Source organism: Pollicipes pollicipes, unplaced genomic scaffold, assembly GCF_011947565.3.
Source record: "Pollicipes pollicipes isolate AB1234 unplaced genomic scaffold, Ppol_2.1 Scaffold_4881;HRSCAF=5763_pilon_pilon_pilon, whole genome shotgun sequence".
NCBI lineage: Eukaryota > Metazoa > Arthropoda > Thecostraca > Pollicipedomorpha > Pollicipedidae > Pollicipes > Pollicipes pollicipes.
Genome location: NW_023596576.1, coordinates 30612913 through 30632157, shown reverse-complemented (window position 1 = coordinate 30632157; position 19245 = coordinate 30612913). Strand labels below are relative to the sequence as shown.

Sequence of the window (19245 nt, the reverse complement as noted above, 5' to 3'; positions counted from 1 at the left end):
CCGCGTGCCGGCCGAGGGTCGGCGGCTCGCGTGGATGCGATGTGTTTCTTAGTAACGGTGTTAGGCTGATTTAGAAATCACGTCCATCTGGTTCTGTGCAACCGTTGAAAGGCTCGCTCGGTCTCAACTGAGAGGTAGTGAGTGTCATCTGGCCCTTGTTATGTCCTTTCTTCTGCGGAGGTCCCGGCATTCTCTGTTCGACGCGCTGCGAAGAGCTGGGCTTGACCAGGGGTTGTGCTGAGGCCTGAGTGTAAAGTGACCTCGTCTGGATGGTGGAAGCGATGCGGTCAGACCCATGGTGTATTCGTGTGAACAATCCTCTTGTCTAAGGCCTTTATATTTCTCTACTGGAAAATATATTTAGCTTTTGTTGTACTTTTTGACGTGCTTAAAACTGAACAATAGACAACAGACACGATCGCCTTACATTGTTTGCCCGGCAACGGTCGTCACCGTCGCGTTCGTATATTTGTAAGAAAATCGGCTGCGTTTAATGATTTCGAAAACTTCGTAAAATTTGACGAAGATAACAGCAGATTTCCTACACCGACCAACGCGCGACCCACTGCGTTGAGTGACCGGCCTGCCTGGCGTCTGGCCGAGTGACCGGCTCCGCTCTCCCTGGGGCCAGCCCCGCCCCGCCCAGCGCTGCCCCGTGTCCGGGTGGCGCCGGCTCACATGGCGTCGCAGTCCAGGATGAGTGGCGCAGTGAACTCGCTGTGCTTGATGCCCATCGAGTAGGCGGCGGCGCCCGAGCGCACCTCGGGGCTGTAGGCGCCCGGGCCCGGCTTGTTGCGGTCCTCCCAGTCGCAGCGCGTCAGCGGCCGCATCGTGTAGGTTGGGCCGCGGTTGCGCACCAGGCCCGGGTCGGCCGGGTCGTAGCGGGCCGGGCCCGGCGTCTTGGCGTAGTCCACGGCAAAGCCGCCGATGTATGTCTGTGGTCGCCTGCGGCACGCGGGCGGGCGCCGGTCAGAGGCGTCCATGAGGCTCACACAACCGAGGCACGTGCGTGGTGGTCGGCAGCGGCCCAACACAGCCCCTCACCGAACTGGGGTCGCCGATCTTAACTGGTTGTGGCTTACCAGCACACATCAGCCGCCACTGATAGTGTGCTGGTAACACTTATCGGAAATCGCATATATGTGATAACGTAAATACCATACATTTGTACAATCATGAATAAGTCGTAGTGGAAATATCACGGACAACCTGATACAGCAACTGCCATCTACAGGACGTGTTGTAATGAAGCTATGTTTAGCGCCAGGGCTATCGCTCAGCCACTGAGTGTTGTGGTGTATAAGGCGATGTTGCCGCTTGGCGTATAGCGCAGTGTGACTGTATACTTGGTCGATCAATGCTCAGGGTGGACTGATTGACCTGCGGGTCAAATGATGGTGTGTAACCGTACCTACTGGCCGCCGCATACCATTCCCCCTCACGCCTAGTGCGCGGAAGACGGCGCTCTCAACGAGCCTTACATGGTGTAGCATGGGTTCGCTTTGGTGTGCGGAATGCTGGGTCCGATCATGCCGGGCACTGTGTACGCGCTGGGTCCGGGCCCCACATCCTTGCGTCGCATCTCGGTGCGCTTGGCCATGGAGTAGCAGGGTGGCCAACGCTGGTGCGGAACGGGGTACTTCTCGGGCGAGTATGTGCCCGGAGCCGGAGACCGGAACATGACGCCTGCAGGAAACGAGCTTCAGATCTCCCAAATGGAGTCCGTTGAGATTTGAGCGGCGACGTCCACAGAAGCTATGAAATGTTGCCTTCGCGGACGTTTGCAATAAAACGGCATGTTGAGTCGGGTATCTACTGAGATATCACAAAGCGCCATGAGAAGCGCGGTTGCAGCATACAAACGACTGACCGTATGGTAGCTCCTACCTTACTAGGCAGATCCAAAACAATCTAAAGACTATTTACGTATTGGAAGCTAAGTGGCACGGGATGCCGCAAGATGCACAGCTCCAGTATACTACTCGGGCAACTCATGTCGCAGATGGTGGAGCTGGGACCATTAAAAAATCCCCAAAACTTCGATTAGCCGAGAAGCAATGGAGTCATACAGGACAACCAAGCGAGCGAGCTGCATCGGTTGGCCGATCACGTACCATGGTCCAGACGTTGGCCCATCACGTAGGTGGGGTTGTGCACTTTGCCGGTGCGCACCATATCGTGCTCGATGCCGTGCACTGGGCCGGGGCTGCAGATGCCAGGACCGTTGTCGCCCAGCCGCTTGGCCAGGCTGTACGCGGGCGCCCGCCACCGCCGCCCGTCGTGTGGATCATAGCCCAGAGTCGGGGGCAGCATGTATTTTGCCGGCCCCGGCCCTGTACAAAACGCGGCAGCCGTTAGGCAGGGCGAGGACAAAAATGAGCATGGTTGACTGGTTTTTAGGGACAGAAACACGTCGAAACTACTTTAATTTCAAATTTGGTGAGTGTGCCATTACACAATTATCCTGAATCTCGAGGCTTCCAGACAGCTTGCTTTGGTTTCCATAGATTTACATAACGTTTCAAAAGCTGCCCTTAAATCTGACGCGTACGAAACACCTGATAAACGTGGCCTGGGCTTTGCTAGAATGTGATGCGTAAGGCACACCCGGGTTGAAATGCACAGTATTAATCGCTTACCTCGATACCTCGCGGCAATAGGTATCTCACAGCCATCTTTGGTGGGCATGGTGATGCGGAAAATCGGGTTGATTTCACCACACTTTAATTTTGAGATTTATTCAAATAAACATGTCAACAAAGCATAAAAACTAATGAGCTCCACAAATGTTCTCGGCAACAAGTATGGTAAACTAGTTTATAGAAATGGAACTGCGCACGCGAAAAAACGTGACCAATTACTACTACCACCTTCAAGTAACCGAGCAATCCTCTGGCTAGCTGATGGTGCCGTATGCACGATAACACAACGCCACAGCGCTTTTGATATTACGGAAACATGCATAAGCCACGTGTCCACCGCTCGCGCATTCTCTAGTGTAAAAGGCCTAAAAACCTAAAAAAGCCTAACAACGGCCGTAAAAGTGCGGCATAGCTGGTTACGTCACATGGCGGGAAAAATTGTGGTCATAAATCAATCGGCCATTCATATTGTCAAGCGTTGAGCTCTCGCCCATTAGCGCGGGACGGACTCGGCAACAAGGTTGTAGCGCATACTACTGTCATCGGATTCGAGTACGGTGGAGTCCTTTGTAGTTGTAATCCGTGCTCAGCCCAAGCTTTGTAGTGTTCCTCAAAGTACGGATCTGGACCGTCTATATTGTTTTTGAGGCGGAGTCAGAGTTAATCCGACCGACGCCCGGCGAGCTGCGAACAATCTAGGTGTCGAAGTCTGCCGCGCTATTTGTCTCGGCGCATGTCGAGGGCGCACACTATAATCCTGATCTAAAAAGTTTATTACAATATTCGGCCCGCACTGGCAAACATTCAGTGACACATACGTAAACGTGACACGTCCAAGGTTGGTTATTGGGTTCCTTCTAGCGTCAATGCCTGATAGGCAATCAAGGTTGTTACCAGAACAGCTGCAAAACAGACTCGCTTGCTGCGGACAGCCGGGCAGCGTAAACACAATAGTGAAATCGCAGGCACGCAATTGGCATTGGAATTCCAATGAACATGTGGTTCGGTAGTAACTATTCCTTACTGGCGAGCCGCTACCAGGATCAGCGTGTAACAACACTGTGGGCTGAATGACTACGACTGTACGGACAACGGTCGGAAGAACAGGCCATGTAGTGCCGATGGTACGCGGTAGAACTCAAGTCAGACAGCTGGGACCGGCGCCTGCCCCAGACGTAGCTCTCATGACGCGTTCGGAAACATGACAATCTTCCGACATAGTCCGTTGCTCCCAACCCTCAAAGAACTAACCCAGTGACACGTAGAACTGGTGTTACATGACACCAGTTCTACGGTTGTCGCTGAACCTCCGGTTCGTGCCCCCCCCCCCCCCCCCCATCTGGTTGGCCCAGTTGAAGATATCGAGCATAATCGGTCGCAGCTATATCACATTAACCGCCCTAAGCGCCAGTTGATCCTCCGTCAGCTAGCACACGTCAGTTAATCCTCCGCCAGCCAGTACATACGTCAGTTGATCCTCCGCCAGCCAGCACACACGTCAGCTGATCCTCTGCCAGCCAGCACACACACAAGTTGATCCTCCGCCAGCCAGCAGATCCTTCGACAGCCAGCACACACGCCAGTTGATCCTCCGCCAGCCAGCACATACGTCAGCTGATCATCCGCCAGCCAGCACACACGTCAGCTGATCCTGCGCCAGCAAGCGGCCACATCAACCGATTTTCCGCTAGCCAGCACACACGCCAACTGATCCTCCGCCAGCCAGCACACAGGCCAGTTGATCCTCCGTCAGCTAGCACACACGCCAGTTGACTCCCACAGTTCCTTGACACGTCAGCTAGTCCTCGAACAATCGCCCCTCAGTTCACCCTCTTACAGCCGCCAGATACGTCGGGCGGATCCTCCAATAGCGGCCAGACACACCAGGCGATCCTGCGCCCGCTGGAGACTCGACGCCAGGCGGGAGGAGGATCGACGGCGCCGGCCGGGCTGCCCGGACGGCTCAGTCCTCCCAGCGCAGATCGGTGCGGCCCGGTAGCAGCTGGGTGCGCACGATCGTCTCCAGGTGCTGCCGGCGCCGGCGTTCCTCGTCCAGCCGGTCGCGCAGCTGGCGCACCTCCTCGCGCAGCTGGTGCACGCTGTCCAGGAGCCGCTCCTCCTGCTGTGGCGCTGCCGGCCGTTCCTCTTCCGGAATCGCATGGGGCGGGTCCAGCAGCGCTGAAGCCGATCGCAGAGAGTCACAGGACGGCAACATACGGCGGGCCAGCAACAGCGTCGACAAAAACAGAGCCTCCAACGGCGTGAACAGTACGTCAAAGGGAACGCGCACGGCGACTGCCTGCCTTAACCGTAAGGCAGGACGTTGGCGTCAGTCAGAACAAAGCAGCAGACGCAGGGGCGGCGGATAAGACGGCATATGCCCGGGCTTTATCGAGCAGGTGCGCTGCTGAGCCCGACAAACAGAGCGTGAGACAACAAACAGCCAGCGTAGCATGAAGAAACGCGGGCACAACGACAGAAATTGGGAGAGCGCAGGAGGGACCACCGCGCGGCCAAAGCAAACTTCGCAGTGAGGGCGCAGCGCAGCTGACCGCTGGCGCGGCGCGTCTCACAGGAGTTGACGGTGTGCCTGGGCTGCGAGCTGGTGCAGTAGGCCTCGATCACACGTAGGATGAGCGCGTCGTCCTCGTAAGACCGCTCGTCACCTGCGGTCCGGGACGACCCCGCACTGAGACGCCGCGCCACTGGAGGTGATCGGTCGGCGCGGCCGCAGCCGGCAGGCCGCACACAGCACGACGGCACCGCGGTAGACGGCGTGGATGCGACGCAGTCACGGGAACGGTCAGGTGGGCCGACAGTGCACTGAGACCTATCACTATTCACATCACCAGTCAGAGGACCATCAGCTCCAGCGCACAGTTGGGAAGCTGCTCCCACGGTTCCCCCGCATCTGCCGACCACGCCACTATCTTCCTGGACGAACCAATGCCTTTGTCTTAGCCACAACCGAAAAACTAATCGGAGCTCAACCCTCAACGGTAACGTCAACGGTTCGGACGAACGGTTCCCGAAACTCGTGTTCAGCATGTAAATGTACACAGTGTTCTATGGGTGACCCAGGTAGCTAGCATCAGGCGCGCGTACCACTCGCCTCGTTGCTAGTACCTGTACCCCACGTGGCCGGCGTGTACCCGGCGCCCCAGCCGACCCACCTCGCTTCCTGTACTTGTACACCATATTCCTGCTGCTCTTGCGGTTGGTGTCCTCGCGTCCGAGCGCCAGGCAGGGCCGCAGCGGCGGCGAGGGGCGCAGGCAGGCGGCCGTCCAGGGCCGCAGCGAGGTGGCACTCAGGGCACCGACCTCGCTGATGGGCGCGTGGTGCGGCGGCGGAGGTGGTGCCACCTGTCGCGGCAGCGGCCACCCGTCAGGGCGCGGTCCGGCCGGGACACGGCACCGACACACCGGCGCCTCACGCGGCGCCTCCGGAGACGCGGCCCCGGCGCAGGCCAGCGGCCACCCGTCAGGGCGCGGTCCGGCCGGGACGCGGCACCGACACACCGGCGCCTCACGCGGCGCCTCCGGAGACGCGGCCCCGGCGCAGGCCAGCGGCCACCCGTCAGGGCGCGGTCCGGCCGGGACGCGGCACCGACACACCGGCGCCTCACGCGGCGCCTCCGGAGACGCGGCCCCCGGCGCAGGCCAGGCACGCAACAGCTCCAAGATGACGGAGATCAATGGGGGCTACAAAGGGGCTCTCAGTGAAAACAGTTGGCCGTAATCGTGAAGAAATCAGAGCAGTTTCATATGGTAGCACGTCTTTTGAAATGTGCTCTGAATGGCTTCTCTCAACTCGGGCTGCTCTCCTTCTGAATAGGTCCAATGGCTCCGTCAAGAAAGCGCTATCCAGCAGAACAAGACGTCTATCTCTCCACAATGTGGGGTGCAACGTAACAGCAATTCGACAACGACGACCTAGTGGGGGGATACAACGCAATAACAATTCGACAACGACTACCAACAGGTGCCACCTAGTCATCTACGTACTGGTGGATATTGGGCAAAGCATCAGTTGTCACAATCACGTATCTCATCTAAGTATTGTACACCACATTCAAAGACAAAGTTACCCCTTTATGCTCGCAACACCTGAATTGTCGAAATATAGGTACTGCTAGGCACTACCGCCGTGTACATGAGAATGCATAACAGAAAGTATTGCAACTGTGTTGTATAAAAGCAGTCCAAACTGAACACAAAATAACTGTTAGTGTGCGCTGTGTGTCCACATATCATTAGTTGGCACACAGGTAGTCAATAATATCAATCAGCTCTGGCATTTCTACGGCAGCCGGTCATTCACTACGACACGCGCACACACAGCTACCACAGGGGAAAAGACTATCGCCAGCAGCGCGCCCGGCGTGACCGGCATCTAAAACCAAACCGATCGTCTCCCACTCTAGCCCCCAGCACCCAGCCTGCTCTACGCCACATCGGGACGGGCAAACGAGCGTGCATGGCGAGCGGGCGGCGGGCGGACCACACCAAGCACGCGGCGGCGGCGGCGTTACGGGGAGCGAGCTCACAGCGTCGACACGCGCGCATGCGTGCGGGCTTGCCTCTGTGTCAGTGGTGGCGGGGCCGGGCGCGGCGGCGCAGGTGCGCCGGCTTGGGCGGCGGGCTGGGCCGCCGGCCGGCCGCCGGCTCGGAGTCCGAGCTGGAGCCAGGAGGGGGCACCGGGCGCACGCGCGGCCGCACCGCCGCCGCCGCCGCCGCCGTCGCTGCCGCCGCCGCCGCGCCCTCGCTGCCGGAGGAGGCCGCTCGCCAGAGCTCCAGACGCGGTGGCCGGGCATCTGAGGCGCCCGAGCCGTTAGTGCCCGAGTGGCTGTCGGCGGCCAGTGGAGACGGCCGGCCGACCGAGCCGGCTGACTCGGCCGTGCTTGAGCGGCTGTCGCTGGAGAGCGCCGGCGGCCGGCGCTGGAAGGCGGCGCCCACGATCGGCACGGCGCAGTCGTCCGGGCTGGAGGAGGCCGCCGACGGCGGCGTGCCGCGGGGATGCGGCGCCACCGCCACCTGGTACTTCCAGCCGCAGTAGCCGCCGGCACTCGTGCGCACCTCATCGCCGCTGGTGCTGTCGCCGGCGCCGGTGGGCCGGGCCGCGCCGCGGCTGCGCGCCGGCCGGTGTCGCTGGGGCGGCGGGCTGCGCAGGCCGGTACGCTCCAGCACGTCGCGCAGCCGGCGGGTGTACATCTCGAGACGGCGGCCGGCGGCCACCTCGGCCGCCGCCGCCTCCACCAGCGTGTCTTCCTCGCCGCTGTCGCTGCCGCCGCTGCTGCCGCTGTCACGCTCGGCCAGCGAGCAGCGGCCCATCAGGGTCAATGCGCGTAAGCCGCCGCCGCCACGCTCGTCGAAGCTCGCCACCGATTCGGACGATGTCTCGGTGGAGCCGCACACTAGCGGCAGCCGCGGCAGCTCGCCGAGGCGGTAGCGGCGCGTCGCCGCCGCCACCGCCGGCCCCGGCTCCGGCTCCGGCTCCGGCTCCAGCTTCGACTCTGGCTCCGGCTGCGGCTCTGGTTCCGGCTCCAGCTCCGGCCCTGGCCCCCGCACCGGCTCCAGCCCCGGCTCCAGCTCCGGCTCCGGCTCCGGCTCCGGCTCCGGCTCCGGCTCCGGCTCCGGCTCCGGCTCCGGCTCCGGCTCTGCCTCCAGCTCCGACTCCTCCTCGCCGATGGAGGCGGGGATGTCGTCGGCCACCTCAGCGCTCAGCTTCCGCACCACGGGCCGGTGGACGGCCGGGTCGGTGGGCGGTCGGCGGCCGAGCCGCGGTGGCGGCGGCGCCGGCCGCTCCCCCGTCTCCGGCTCGCTCTGACTCGACTCGCTGTCCTCGGCGATGGTGGACGGGATGAGCCGGTCGTGCAGCAGGTCGGCCGGGTGCAGCAGCGGCGCCGCGCCCACCATCCGCTCCTCAGCGAAGCGCTGGGGCCGTGGCGGCGCGCGCCGGTACAGGCTCGGGTCGATGGCCAGCGTGGGCCGCGTCGGCGGCGTCGGCGGCTCGTCCCCGTCGCTCTCGTCCATGAACGGGATGGCGCCGCCGGCAGCGCCGGGCGAGCGCGCCGGCGCCGGCCAGCCGCCGTCAGCTGCCGCCGCGCCCTGCGTACCCTCGAACCCGGCCGAGACGGGCCGCTCCGGACTGCGCCGAGCTCGCGGCTTGTCACCCGAGTCAGCAATGAGGTCCGAGCCGGGCGCGGCGTCGCTCTCCGCCGGCTCACACGCGCCGCACGACGCCTCCGCCGGCGAACTGGGCGCGGGCGCGCCACTTCCGACGTCGGCATCACTGTCTCCCCTTGTTGACCCGTGTCGGGTCGCCTCACTATCTGATCCCCGTTCCCGGTCATCCTCGTCGGCCGTGAGACACCGCCGTCGCCTCTCATTTGGCGACGGTTGCACCTGGTCTTTTTCTTCCGTTGACTGGTCTTGTTCAAGAGACCCTCCCTCTGCAAGTCCCCTCTCGCCCCGACATCGCGAAGAGCTCTTCGGCTCTTCCCAGTCTCGTGGAGACCAGTCCTCGGGGGGCGAGTGCTGCCGGTCTCGCTCGTTCGGGGGGACGATAAAGGGAGACATCCTCCGCTGCTCTTGGACCTCGACGGAGAAATCTCGCCACTTCCCGCCATCCCCGCTGTTGTGGGCGGTCGGCGCAGGCTCCCGCCACTGCAGCCTCTCCCCACGGTCATCGAGGAAGTGAGGAGAGCCCCACTCGCTGAGTAGGCACTCACACTCCTGCTCCTCCCAGCGGCGCTCCTCATTCCTGCTGGTCGAGTGCGGAAATTCCTGTTCCTCCCACTCCTGTTCGCTTATACTGGCCGAGTGGGGAAAGCCCGGCTCCTCCCACTCCTCTTCACTTCTACCGGCCGGGTGTGGAAACTCCTGCTTACCCCACTCCTGCCCGCTCTTAACATCCAAGTGTGGAAACACCGGCCCCTCCCACTCCCGCCCGCTCCTATCCGCCGAATGCGTAATCCCCCGCTCCCCACACTCTCGACCGGATCCGCGAGCTGACGGCGGAAACTCTTGGTCGAGTCGTCCATGAGGGGACTCTCCGGGCCATCCCGCCTGCCCGGCTTCAAAGGTGGCGCACAGGTCCGTGTCGTCCTCGCCGCTGAAGCCGGCGCGCGGGCCCCACAGCCGGTGCGCGGGCACGCCGTCACGCTCGGCGCCGCTGCAGTGTGGACACTCGAGACTAACAGCCGACCACGGCCGCCACGGCCTCCAAGCGTCGGCCGTCGCCGAGTCCGGCCGGTAGTAGACGGCCTCGATGTCGTCGGTGCTCGGCTGGCTGAGCAAGCTGGCGCTTGCTGGCCGCTCGCCGGTCCGGAGGCCGGTCGGCGACGCTTCCAGCGTGCGCGGCCGCGAACAGGGCGGCCGGCCGGGCGGCGGCGCGTCCGACCGCGAAGGCGGCGGTGACGGCGGCGGCGGCTCCCGGCCGGCCGCGGACGGACCGCGCCGAACGGACGGCGATGGGTACGTCGCCGAGTCCGAGGTGCTCGTTGGCTCCCGCTCATCCCGCTCGGAGTCGGAGGCGCGGGCGTTGGTGGCCGGCGGGGGCGAAGAGCGCAGTCGGCCGGCCGCGGCGCGGGACGGCGCGACGGAGCAGGTAAGTTCGGCGGTGGAGCGGTACACCGGACCCTCCACGGACGACCATGCGGGACTGGCGGCACCACCCCGTTCAGAATTCGCCGTCAGGTCACAGTCACCAGACCAGCTCGCCGGGCAGTCGGCGTCCTCCTCCCTCCCCGCTGAGCCCCCGCCGTCAACCTCCGCCGTCTCTGACGTTTCCACAGCCGCCTCCTCTCTGACGCGTGCCGGGCGGAGCCCCACCGGCGCCGATGTGGCCAGCACCGTCGCCGCGTCGTAGCAGAAGACGCGCGCCGCCGGCGCCGGCGCCGCGCCGGCGGGCGACTGACCGCCGGAGCTGGCGGAGCTGCGGCCGCCGGCGCTGGACGCCGAGCTGGACGCCGCGCTGTCAGGCCGGCGCGACATCACCACGGCCGCGCACGAGTCGAGCACGCTGGCGGCGTCGTAGCAGAAGAGGAGCGGGCGGCCGCGCCGAACGGCCGGCGGCGCCCGGCCCAACGCCGACAGCGCCACCAGCTGCGGCGACGAGAGGCGAACGCGACCGGAGCGGCGCCGGCCGCCCAGCCGGCCAATCTCAACGTGGCTGCGGGCGAGCGGTGCCACCGCCGGCCGCGAAAACACGCGGCAGGATGCGGTGGCGGTGGCAGCGGCCGGCTGCCGGCCGTGCCGCAGCAGTGAAGCGGCGTTCTCGCCAGCCTGGTGGTCCAGTTCCACCTCGGCCAGCGTCACCCACTGGTCGTCCTCGGCCGCCGCCGGCTCCGAGCTGTGGAAGGCGCGGGTGCTGTAGTTGCTGCTGCTCCGAGACGGCAAGCTGGTCTGCGACGCTTTCGACTCCTTGGACGCGCCGCACGTGTGGTGCGGCCCCGAGTGGGCGGTGAACTTGGGCCGGTAGCGCCGCAGCGACACGTACTGCCTGCAGGCCGCCGCCTCGCCGCGCCGCAGCTCGAACGGGCACACGGACGTCTTCATCCACCAGTGGGCCACCATGTGCGAACGGAAGCTGTCGCCGCCGGACGCCGAGCGGGCGCGGCCGGCCGGCCGGGCCCCACCCGGCGGCCACGCGCCGCCCGCGCCGCCCGCCTCGCCCTCCTCGGGCGGCGCGTCCCGGCGCGGGTTCGGCAGCGAACGCGTGGAGCCCGTGCGTGACGGCGGCGGCGCCTCGCCGCCGGCGCGCGCGCCCTTCGACTGCAGCGCACCGGCCTGGAGCGGCGCCGGCGGCGCAGCGGCCAGGCTCTGCTGTGAGCCGCCCCAGAGCGCGTTGAGCAGCGCCAGGCGCGGGTAGGAGAGGCGCGACGAGCGGCGCAGGCGCGGCGTGGACGCCCAGCGCAGCGGGCACGAGGCGCTGTGGTGCGACACGTCCGCAAGACCCGAGTCGGCCGAGTTGAAGCTTTGCGCGTCGCAGGTGCACTTGGCGGCGGGACGCGGCGGCGGCGGCTGTGCGGCCGGCCACTCGGCCGCCGGCTGGTTCACCAACGTCACCGCGTGCACGTAGTAGTTTGCGACCTGGGCGGCCGGCGAGGCGGAACGTTGGCCGCGGCCGAGCGGAGACGCACGTGAGGGGGATTCGGTGACGTTCACGGCCGGTTCCTGGATCCTGGCGCAGGCCTCGTGAGCCTGTCTGGTGGCCGAACGGCCGCCGCTTATTGCACCACGACTGGCGTTTACGGACTTCTGGCTCGTGCTGACTGGTGTCCGGCTACCGCTGGCGGGCGTCGGGTTCTTCAGGTGGGACTTTGGACCGGACACGGTGGACATCTCACCGTCGGCGGCAGAGCGGGTCACGCTGGCTCCGGACTGACGGCTGGCGGGCGCCGAGACCTCGCTAGTGCCGGTCGACTGCTGGCTCCTCGCCGAAAACTGTTTTCTCTTCACGGAGGCGAGCTCACCCATGGCGGTGGGGTGCCCGTTCTCATCGGCGGACAGCTGGCTCTCCATAGACGACTGTCGCATTTCCGTGGATGAGTGCCGGCTCTCCACGGTGGACTGAGGGCTCCCCGTGTTAGACCCCTGACTTCCCACAGAGGAGTGTCGGCTCCACAGAGCAGAACGCTGGCTCCCCATCGCCGAATGACGGTGCACCTTAGCCGGGGGGCCCGGTCCACCCTGCGAGCCTCTCGTGCAGCGATTCCCAGGTAGGTCGAACTCCCTGGCCGCCTGCGGGACCTCACAGCCTGGGCGACCCGGCCCCGGGCGGGCCGCCGGCCGCGGGGGTCGCGGTCGCGGCGGTCGCGCCCTCAACCGGCCCGCGCCGCCACCGCCAGCCCCCCGTGACGACACTGACGACGCGCTGCCCTCGCCGCCGGTGTCTCCCGGGAAGAAGTGGCGCAGCCCCTCGACGGACGACTGCTCCCGCGAGTCGCTGCACGGAATGCCGAGCCAGATCTCGTCGGGCAGCGGCATGGCCTGAGCCGGCAGACAGAGCGAGGCGGCGCCGGCGCGGCCGGCCACGCACGGCAGGCTCTGCGACTCTGCCCAGAGCGCGGCGTGCAGCGGCGCGGCGCGGCCCGGCAGCTCGCACAGCGAGCGCGTGCGCTCCAGCGCGTCCCAGCTGACGTACGGCCCCCAGTGGAGACGGCGCAGGTGCCCTGGCGGTGGCCGGTCGCCCAGCGCCGACAGCTGGTCCAGCGAGAGCCAGGCGCCGCCGGCACCGCCGCCGCCGCCCGCCTCACCGCCGCTGCTGCCGCTGGCGTCCGTCACCGCATGCTGACTGCCGTCGAAGTAGCGGATCCAGCCGTACGGGTTGCTACTGTGGTCGGCGCCGGGTGCGCGCTCGCCCTCCGATGACAGCCGGTAGGTGGCGCCGCGCGCCGGCGCACTGCGTTCCTGCTCCCGCTCGAACGACTTCTCGCCGGCCAGCACCCAGCGCTGCAGCTGGTGGAACTGGTGGCGCCGCTGCTCCGGCGAGAGCAGCTCGCTGGAGGCGGACGAGCCGGAGCTGCGCCGGCTGCGCCGCTTGCGGTACACCTTGCGACGCAGGCGGACGCCCGACAGGCGGCGGCAGGTGACGGCCGGCCGGCGGCGCGGCGCCTCCTCCGCCTCCGAGGAGCCGCTGGCCGCGTACAGCAGCCGCTTCAGGCGGGTCGCCGTCAGCACGCGCCGCCGCAGCAGGTCGGCGATGTGTGCCGTCAGCTGGGTGTACGGCACCGCCACCAGGTCCAGCACGGGCTGGTGCAGCGGCAGACGGCCGGCCGGCGGCACCACGAACGCGCGCACGCCGGCCTCGTAGCGCCGCGAGCCGGGCGTGTGGCGCAGGTAACTTACGCTCGTGTGCGGAATCGGCTGTGGTTGGCTCGGCAGGAAGGCCGACTGGCGCGCCGCCTGGATCTGGCCGTTGAGCTCCGTCACCCAGGTCTGCTGCTCGTCGCGCGTCTGGCACTCGGCCACGATACGCTCGATCATCGGCCCTGGAGACGCAGCCGGCGGCGCGGCGGTGAGGCGGCCGTGCGCGGACCGCGCAGCACGCGGCCCGGTCGTGTGCTCGCGAGCGCCACTTCAAACGTACGGAAACTGCACGGGCGAGTTTCATCTTGTATGGCTATATTTAATGAGTTATGCCTCTGAGTAGTAAAACTATTTCTGACGTCGCAATTTGGTTCATTGCAACGGGCAGATGTGCTCGTACGAAACATCACGCACGAAACATCAATGCCGATCAAGACCGTACGCTACCGGCTAGATAGCTGAAAACATGGCCGCAAAGAGCTTACCGGCAATTTCGAAGGCATTCTTATGCTCTGACGAGTCGTCCAGCTTGGTGACGTTGATGCCAGACAGCGGCAGCTTCCCCTGTCGCATAGACAGCTGGGCTCAGCTCCTACCCCTTTCCCTGCCTACACCCCTTCAGGAGCATCGTTCATCAGCAGGGATGTCGGCTCTGGCTGGTCGTCTGCCTTTGGGCGTCGGCCAGCCTCCGAGATGGCTATTGTCAGCGAGGGCGACCAGGGCCAGCTCATTATACCCAGCCTCGTCCAGTGCCGAGGCCAGCGCACAAAGGCCAGATGGTTCTCCAATCAGCCATGAACGCCGGCCGCACACAGACCGGCCTCTGACCACGGACGACACAGAGTGGTCTGACTCACCCGGCCTCTGACCACACCGAGTGGTCTGACTCACCCGGCTTCTCACCACGGGCGACACCGAGTGGTCTGACTCACCCAGTCTATGACCACGGGCGACACCGAGTGGTCTGACTCACAGCGGCCTCTGACCACGGGCGACACCGAGTGGTCTGACTCACAGCGGCAAGGCGCGGCGATGCTGGAAGGAGACGGCTCGGGATCCTTCTACCCGGCACCAGCATGCGATGTCAAGGGCGAGGGGGCGTTGGAGAACAGGGGCAACGTGGCTCGCCCTCACAGTGCGGCGCCGCCCAGACCTGTGCTCAACAGTGACACGGCGTGGCCTGGTGGTCCGAACCACAAAACATAGGCGAACGTATGACCCATCAAAGACTGGGGACAGTAAACGTCAGGCTAGAAGCCCGGGTATCTGCAGATAAGGGGCTCCCTTCACGTACGAGGGCAAACAGGCGCGCTGGCCGCGGATGAGGGCATCGACTGACCGACTGACCTCGTATATGAAGGCCGACATGCGGGACGACACGCTCAGCATCACCAGCGTAGTCCGGAACAGCACGAAGTAGCGGTCGCTGTGGTCCTTGCCCACCGCCACCGAGCCCATGTGCACGATCTCGCCTGCGGGCACGGTGTAGAAACGTGTGCAAGGGTCTTTCTCTCGAGCGTCGTCCAGTCGTACGCACGTGTCTGCGGCAGCGGCTGCTAAATTACAGATGGTTCACGACTTGGCGTCAGGTCTTGACACGTCATTATGACCCATCCGGACAATGCTAATGGCACAAGAAGCGCTGAAGCCCCCTGGTGTGCACGAATCACGCGAGCGTTAGCGGCCGGGCCTGCCGGCAGACCGTTGACGACAGCATTGTGAGGCCTTGGGGTCCCCTCTGCCCGACAAGTGGGCCCATAAACCACTGTTCCGACGAGACTCGCAGAATACAAGAGCGGCCGTACTTTACAGTGGCCTACAGCTGACGGCAGGAAACTTTGCCTACAAAAGGCGAAAAGTGACGCAAGCACGGGTAATATGTTCGATGTGTTGCTGATGTTGATGGAGTTATCGCGACCAGTCCAACCCAACGATGAGTTGGTCAGGAGGCTTGTTGTCGGGCCCGTGTCACAGTCAGACAAGGCCGAAACAAATCTGTTCTATTGTCGCAGCTGTCGCATCCGCTCAGATGAGAGCGTCACTCAGAAGCGCTCACAAAGCCGATTAAACGGCTATTTCTGAACAGGACTGGAAACGTCACGGCCGTGACCAGCCGCGATTGCGTAAGCGGAGCCCGGCCGGCAACACTCCACAATATGAATTGTGAGACATGTCGGCGGAGCCAGAATGGTGCCGCCCCGCTGAAGATGCGCGTGGCGCACACGCCAGCTGAGAGGTACGAGGGTCGGTGCCTGCACACGCTCAGTGCGGGTCCCACTCTGGATGATACAAATACGTCACAGGGGGCCACCTCCAGTGGTCATCGGTTGCACTCAGCTGGCACGAACCTGCATTATTCACATCAACCCTATGGCATCCTCCGTTCCCCGTCAGCTAACATGCACAAGCCATCTCGTAAACACCACCTACGCCAAGTGATCAGAGGCTGAAGAGGGGCTGCTCCCGGTGGTGCATGTGCAATGAGCCAGGACCACTGGCCGAGCCGTGTCGCTGGGCGACGACAGTCTGTATCGCGCCGCGCCGCCGGCACCGCTCCAACTCGACCCAAGGCCGCGACACACTCCCGTTTCCGGGCTGCCGCCGTCGACGCGGCGCTGTCGCAGGTCTGGCGCGCGCCGCGTCCAGTGGTGCGGCACCGGCCGCGCCGTGCTGCCAGCGCGCCGTTCCGCCGCGGCCGCAGCACGTCGGCGGAACGACGAGCCGCGGCCGCGGCGGCCGCCGCCCACAGACGCAGCGCTCAGAGCGCGTTTGTGTGGTGTCCGCCCGGGCACCGCAACGGCCTGGGTGGTGAACTGGCGCTGACACACGACAACGCGCAGAGCATAATTGTCGCCAGTAAGACAGGTCGCATTCACACCCCGGTCTGGTCCTACGCTACGGCGTCTGCCTGAGGGCCGTTCCCATCCGCAGCTCGCCCTGGCTGCGCCCCTGGGCGACGCCGCGCCGAAACGGCACCAGACCGACGCCGGCCTGTCTCGAGCGACGGGCCGCGGCGGAGGCGGCCAGAGCCGCCGCGGTCATTAGGTCCGTCCGCCTCCGGCCACGCCCGGCCGCTGGCGCGGCGTGACCCGGCCGGCGGCGTGACGGCCGGCTGCCGCCGCTAGGCAGGGCGTCATCCATCAGCCGACCAATCGGCAGAAGGCGAGCCTGTCCGCTGATTCGCCGTGCCGTGCCGGCGTGCGCGCTAATGAGTCCGTCCGGGGCGGCGCCACGTGCGTCCGCCCCGCCCCCAGCCTCGGCGCGACAGGCGACCGCCCAAGCAGCTCCGGTTCGCGAAAGTCGGCCACGGCAGGCTCTAGGGTGTCGAGTCTATGCCGGGATCGAGGCAGAGGTCGAAGCGGAGGTCGAGGTCGCGGTCGAGGCCGAGGGTTGGCGGCATGGCGACGGGGTGAATGCCATGGCAGAGCTCTCGCCACCCACCAGCACACCGGCAGCCGACCGCAGGCGACGGCTCAAAGCGAGGATACATGCCATGGCAGAGCTCTCGCCACCCGCCAGCACACCGGCAGCCGACCGCAGGCGACGGCTCAAAGCGAGGATATATGCCATGGCAGAGCTCTCGCCACCCACCAGCACACCGGCAGCCGACCGCAGGCGACGGCTCAAAGCGAGGATATATGCCATGGCGGAGCTCTCGCCAACCACCAGCACACCGGCAGCCGACCGCAGGCGACGGCTCAAAGCGAGGATATATGCCATGGCAGAGCTCTCGCCACCCGCCAGCACACCGGCAGCCGACCGCAGGCGGCCGCTCAAAGCGAGGATATATGCCATGGCAGAGCTCTCGCCACCCGCCCGGATACCGGCTGCCGACCGCGGGCGACGGCCCAAAGCGATGAGTTGTGGCCGTCGTGACAGGGAGACGTCGACAGGAGGAGACTCTGACTGACGGCCAAACGACGGCGGAGAAAATATGCCCGGTAAACATGGGGGAATGGAGTGTACACAAGAACAACGGTAACCAAAGACTGTGGGGGTGGGGATGGGCGTTGGGGGTGGGGGTGGGGATGGGCGTTGGGGGTGGGGGTGGGGATGGGCGTTGGGGGTGGGGGTGGGATGGTGGGGACACTAGCCAAGGCACGCAAACAAGAATGGGTCAATAGCCTGACTCAGTCAGAGGCACAAGCCAGATATGGTCAGAATGGCGCAGCCAAACTGAGACACAAAAACAGTCGCAAAGGGCGGTAAGTGAGTCACCTGACAGCCATGCTGAAAGGTAGCGCCGAACCCGAAGACAGATTGGCAACGACGTCAAAGACCGCGTCAGAGCCAGCCTGGAGTTTAAGGTTTACCCAAACAACAGTGCCGTGCTCGATGTCCGATTCCATAACCAACGTTCAGCCGGGAGACTCGAGGCCAACAACATGCCAGCGTGAACCCCGACATGACGAAAAGGACAGAGCCCGAGGAGGCACGTGCAGAGGGAAGAGCGGATGGCGTCGCGCCAGAGGTCAGAGAGGAGCGCCGCCCCAGAGCGGGACGTGGCGAGGGCCGGCTCGGCGGCGGCGGCGGCGCGCGCTGGAGTGCCGGTCCGGTTAGCAGCGGTGACCTTTGGCGGCGGGCCCGTCGGGCCCGGCCGGCCACTGTCCGTCGGCACTGCTTCAGACCGTCATAAGCGGAGCGTCGGCGCCGGGAAGGTCACAGGTCGACGCCGCCGTCACGCCCAATGAGATGAGCGGCGCCCGCTTCGGCCGGACCGTCCCGAACGGCCATCGGAGCGGACGGCCCGGTCGATACGGCGGCGGGCCGGAGACGGACCAGACCTAACGTCCGACTGCACCCGAGATGGACCAGACGTAACGTCCCACCGCACCGGAGATGGACCAGACCTAAGGTCCGACCGCACCAGACGGACCAGACCTAGCGTCCGACCGCACCGGAGACGAAAGGTCCGACCGCACCGGAGACGGACCAGATCTGAGGCCCGACCGCACCGGAGACGGACCAGATCTGAGGTCCGACGGCACCGGAGACGGACCAGATCTGAGGTCCGACCGCACCGGAGACGGATCGCAGTACTGCCGGATCGTATCCGTATCGGATCGGATATATGCAGCAAATACTTGTCCGCCATATCCGGGTAGGTTCCCAGTACACCGGAGAGCAAACGAATGAAGAGACGGAATTGACAATGTTAAAATATTCACTTTTACCCGATAGCTTGGAACTCACATCTGCGTTTGGGAAGACTTAAATTCGCGCGCCGTTCCACCCCGCGACACCATAGCAATGCTAACATACACCACCACCGAGCCTCGCTTGGTGGCATCGAGCGCCACGCTATTGCATACACCACTCCTTAGAATACTGACGGCACGGGGACCGCGCTGCTGTCGTGACAGACGTGATTCGAAACTTTATCTGTGATGCCGATGGCGTCCAAGTGACTTGATTTCAGATTTACGAGCATTTCAGGAGGAAACCGTTCAACGGTTTCCTCCTGAGCGCAGGCGAAATGCGCTCGGTGTATTCACGGATGAAACCTGCAGCACCCTGTCGTCTGGTCACCAGTTACACGAATTCGTCACAGGGCAGACTACAAGCCAACGGTGCATGATTCAAAGCCCTGAGCAGGCGCTACAGCCGGGGATGCTGGGAGTGGCCGGCTGCGGGGCTGTGAAACTCACATCTCTCCGCGGCTTCCACCAGTCTGCGCCAGCTCTATTCCAGAAGTCCCTCTCCCATCTGAACTGCGTCAAGCCTTATAATCTCGCCCAGAAACTCTTCAAAGGTGATTAGCAGCGCATTAAAGCGTGACAAACTAACGTTC

At 64.5% G+C, this 19245-nt stretch overlaps 2 protein-coding genes across 2 annotated transcripts in view; both read right to left on the bottom strand.

Annotated features, from left to right (window-relative positions):
* Nucleotides 1–321: 321 nt before the first annotated feature.
* On the bottom strand, nt 322–2789 carry LOC119101797 (outer dense fiber protein 3-like). Its single transcript, XM_037225221.1, has 4 exons — nt 2640–2789; nt 2115–2333; nt 1482–1686; nt 322–945 (listed from the first exon to the last, which is right to left on the bottom strand). Exons 1-4 carry the CDS (start codon nt 2686–2688, stop codon nt 675–677), a joined length of 744 nt encoding a protein of 247 aa, XP_037081116.1. The 5' UTR covers nt 2689–2789; the 3' UTR covers nt 322–674.
* A 608-nt stretch (nt 2790–3397) lies between these two features.
* Nucleotides 3398–19245, bottom strand: part of LOC119099894 (rho guanine nucleotide exchange factor 7-like) — a 37069-nt gene continuing 21221 nt past the window's right edge. The window contains 6 exon segments of the mRNA XM_037222985.1: nt 3398–4820; nt 5216–5308; nt 5816–6005; nt 13494–13636; nt 13940–14018; nt 14802–14926. Of these exon segments, the coding sequence (XP_037078880.1) occupies nt 4606–4820; nt 5216–5308; nt 5816–6005; nt 13494–13636; nt 13940–14018; nt 14802–14926 (845 nt within the window). The 3' untranslated portion in view covers nt 3398–4605.

What these genes read in the sequence shown, in the direction of transcription:
- LOC119101797 (XM_037225221.1), bottom strand. Translation starts at nt 2,688, where the DNA reads ATGCCCACCAAAGATGGCTGTGAGATACCTATTGCCGCGAGGTATCGA. An exon ending in GGGCCAACGTCTGGACCATG is followed by an intron (nt 1,687 to 2,114) that starts GTACGTGATCGG and finishes CGTTTCCTGCAG; the next exon opens with GCGTCATGTTCCGGTCTCCG. An exon ending in GCGAACCCATGCTACACCAT is followed by an intron (nt 946 to 1,481) that starts GTAAGGCTCGTT and finishes CGCGTGCCGCAG; the next exon opens with GCGACCACAGACATACATCG.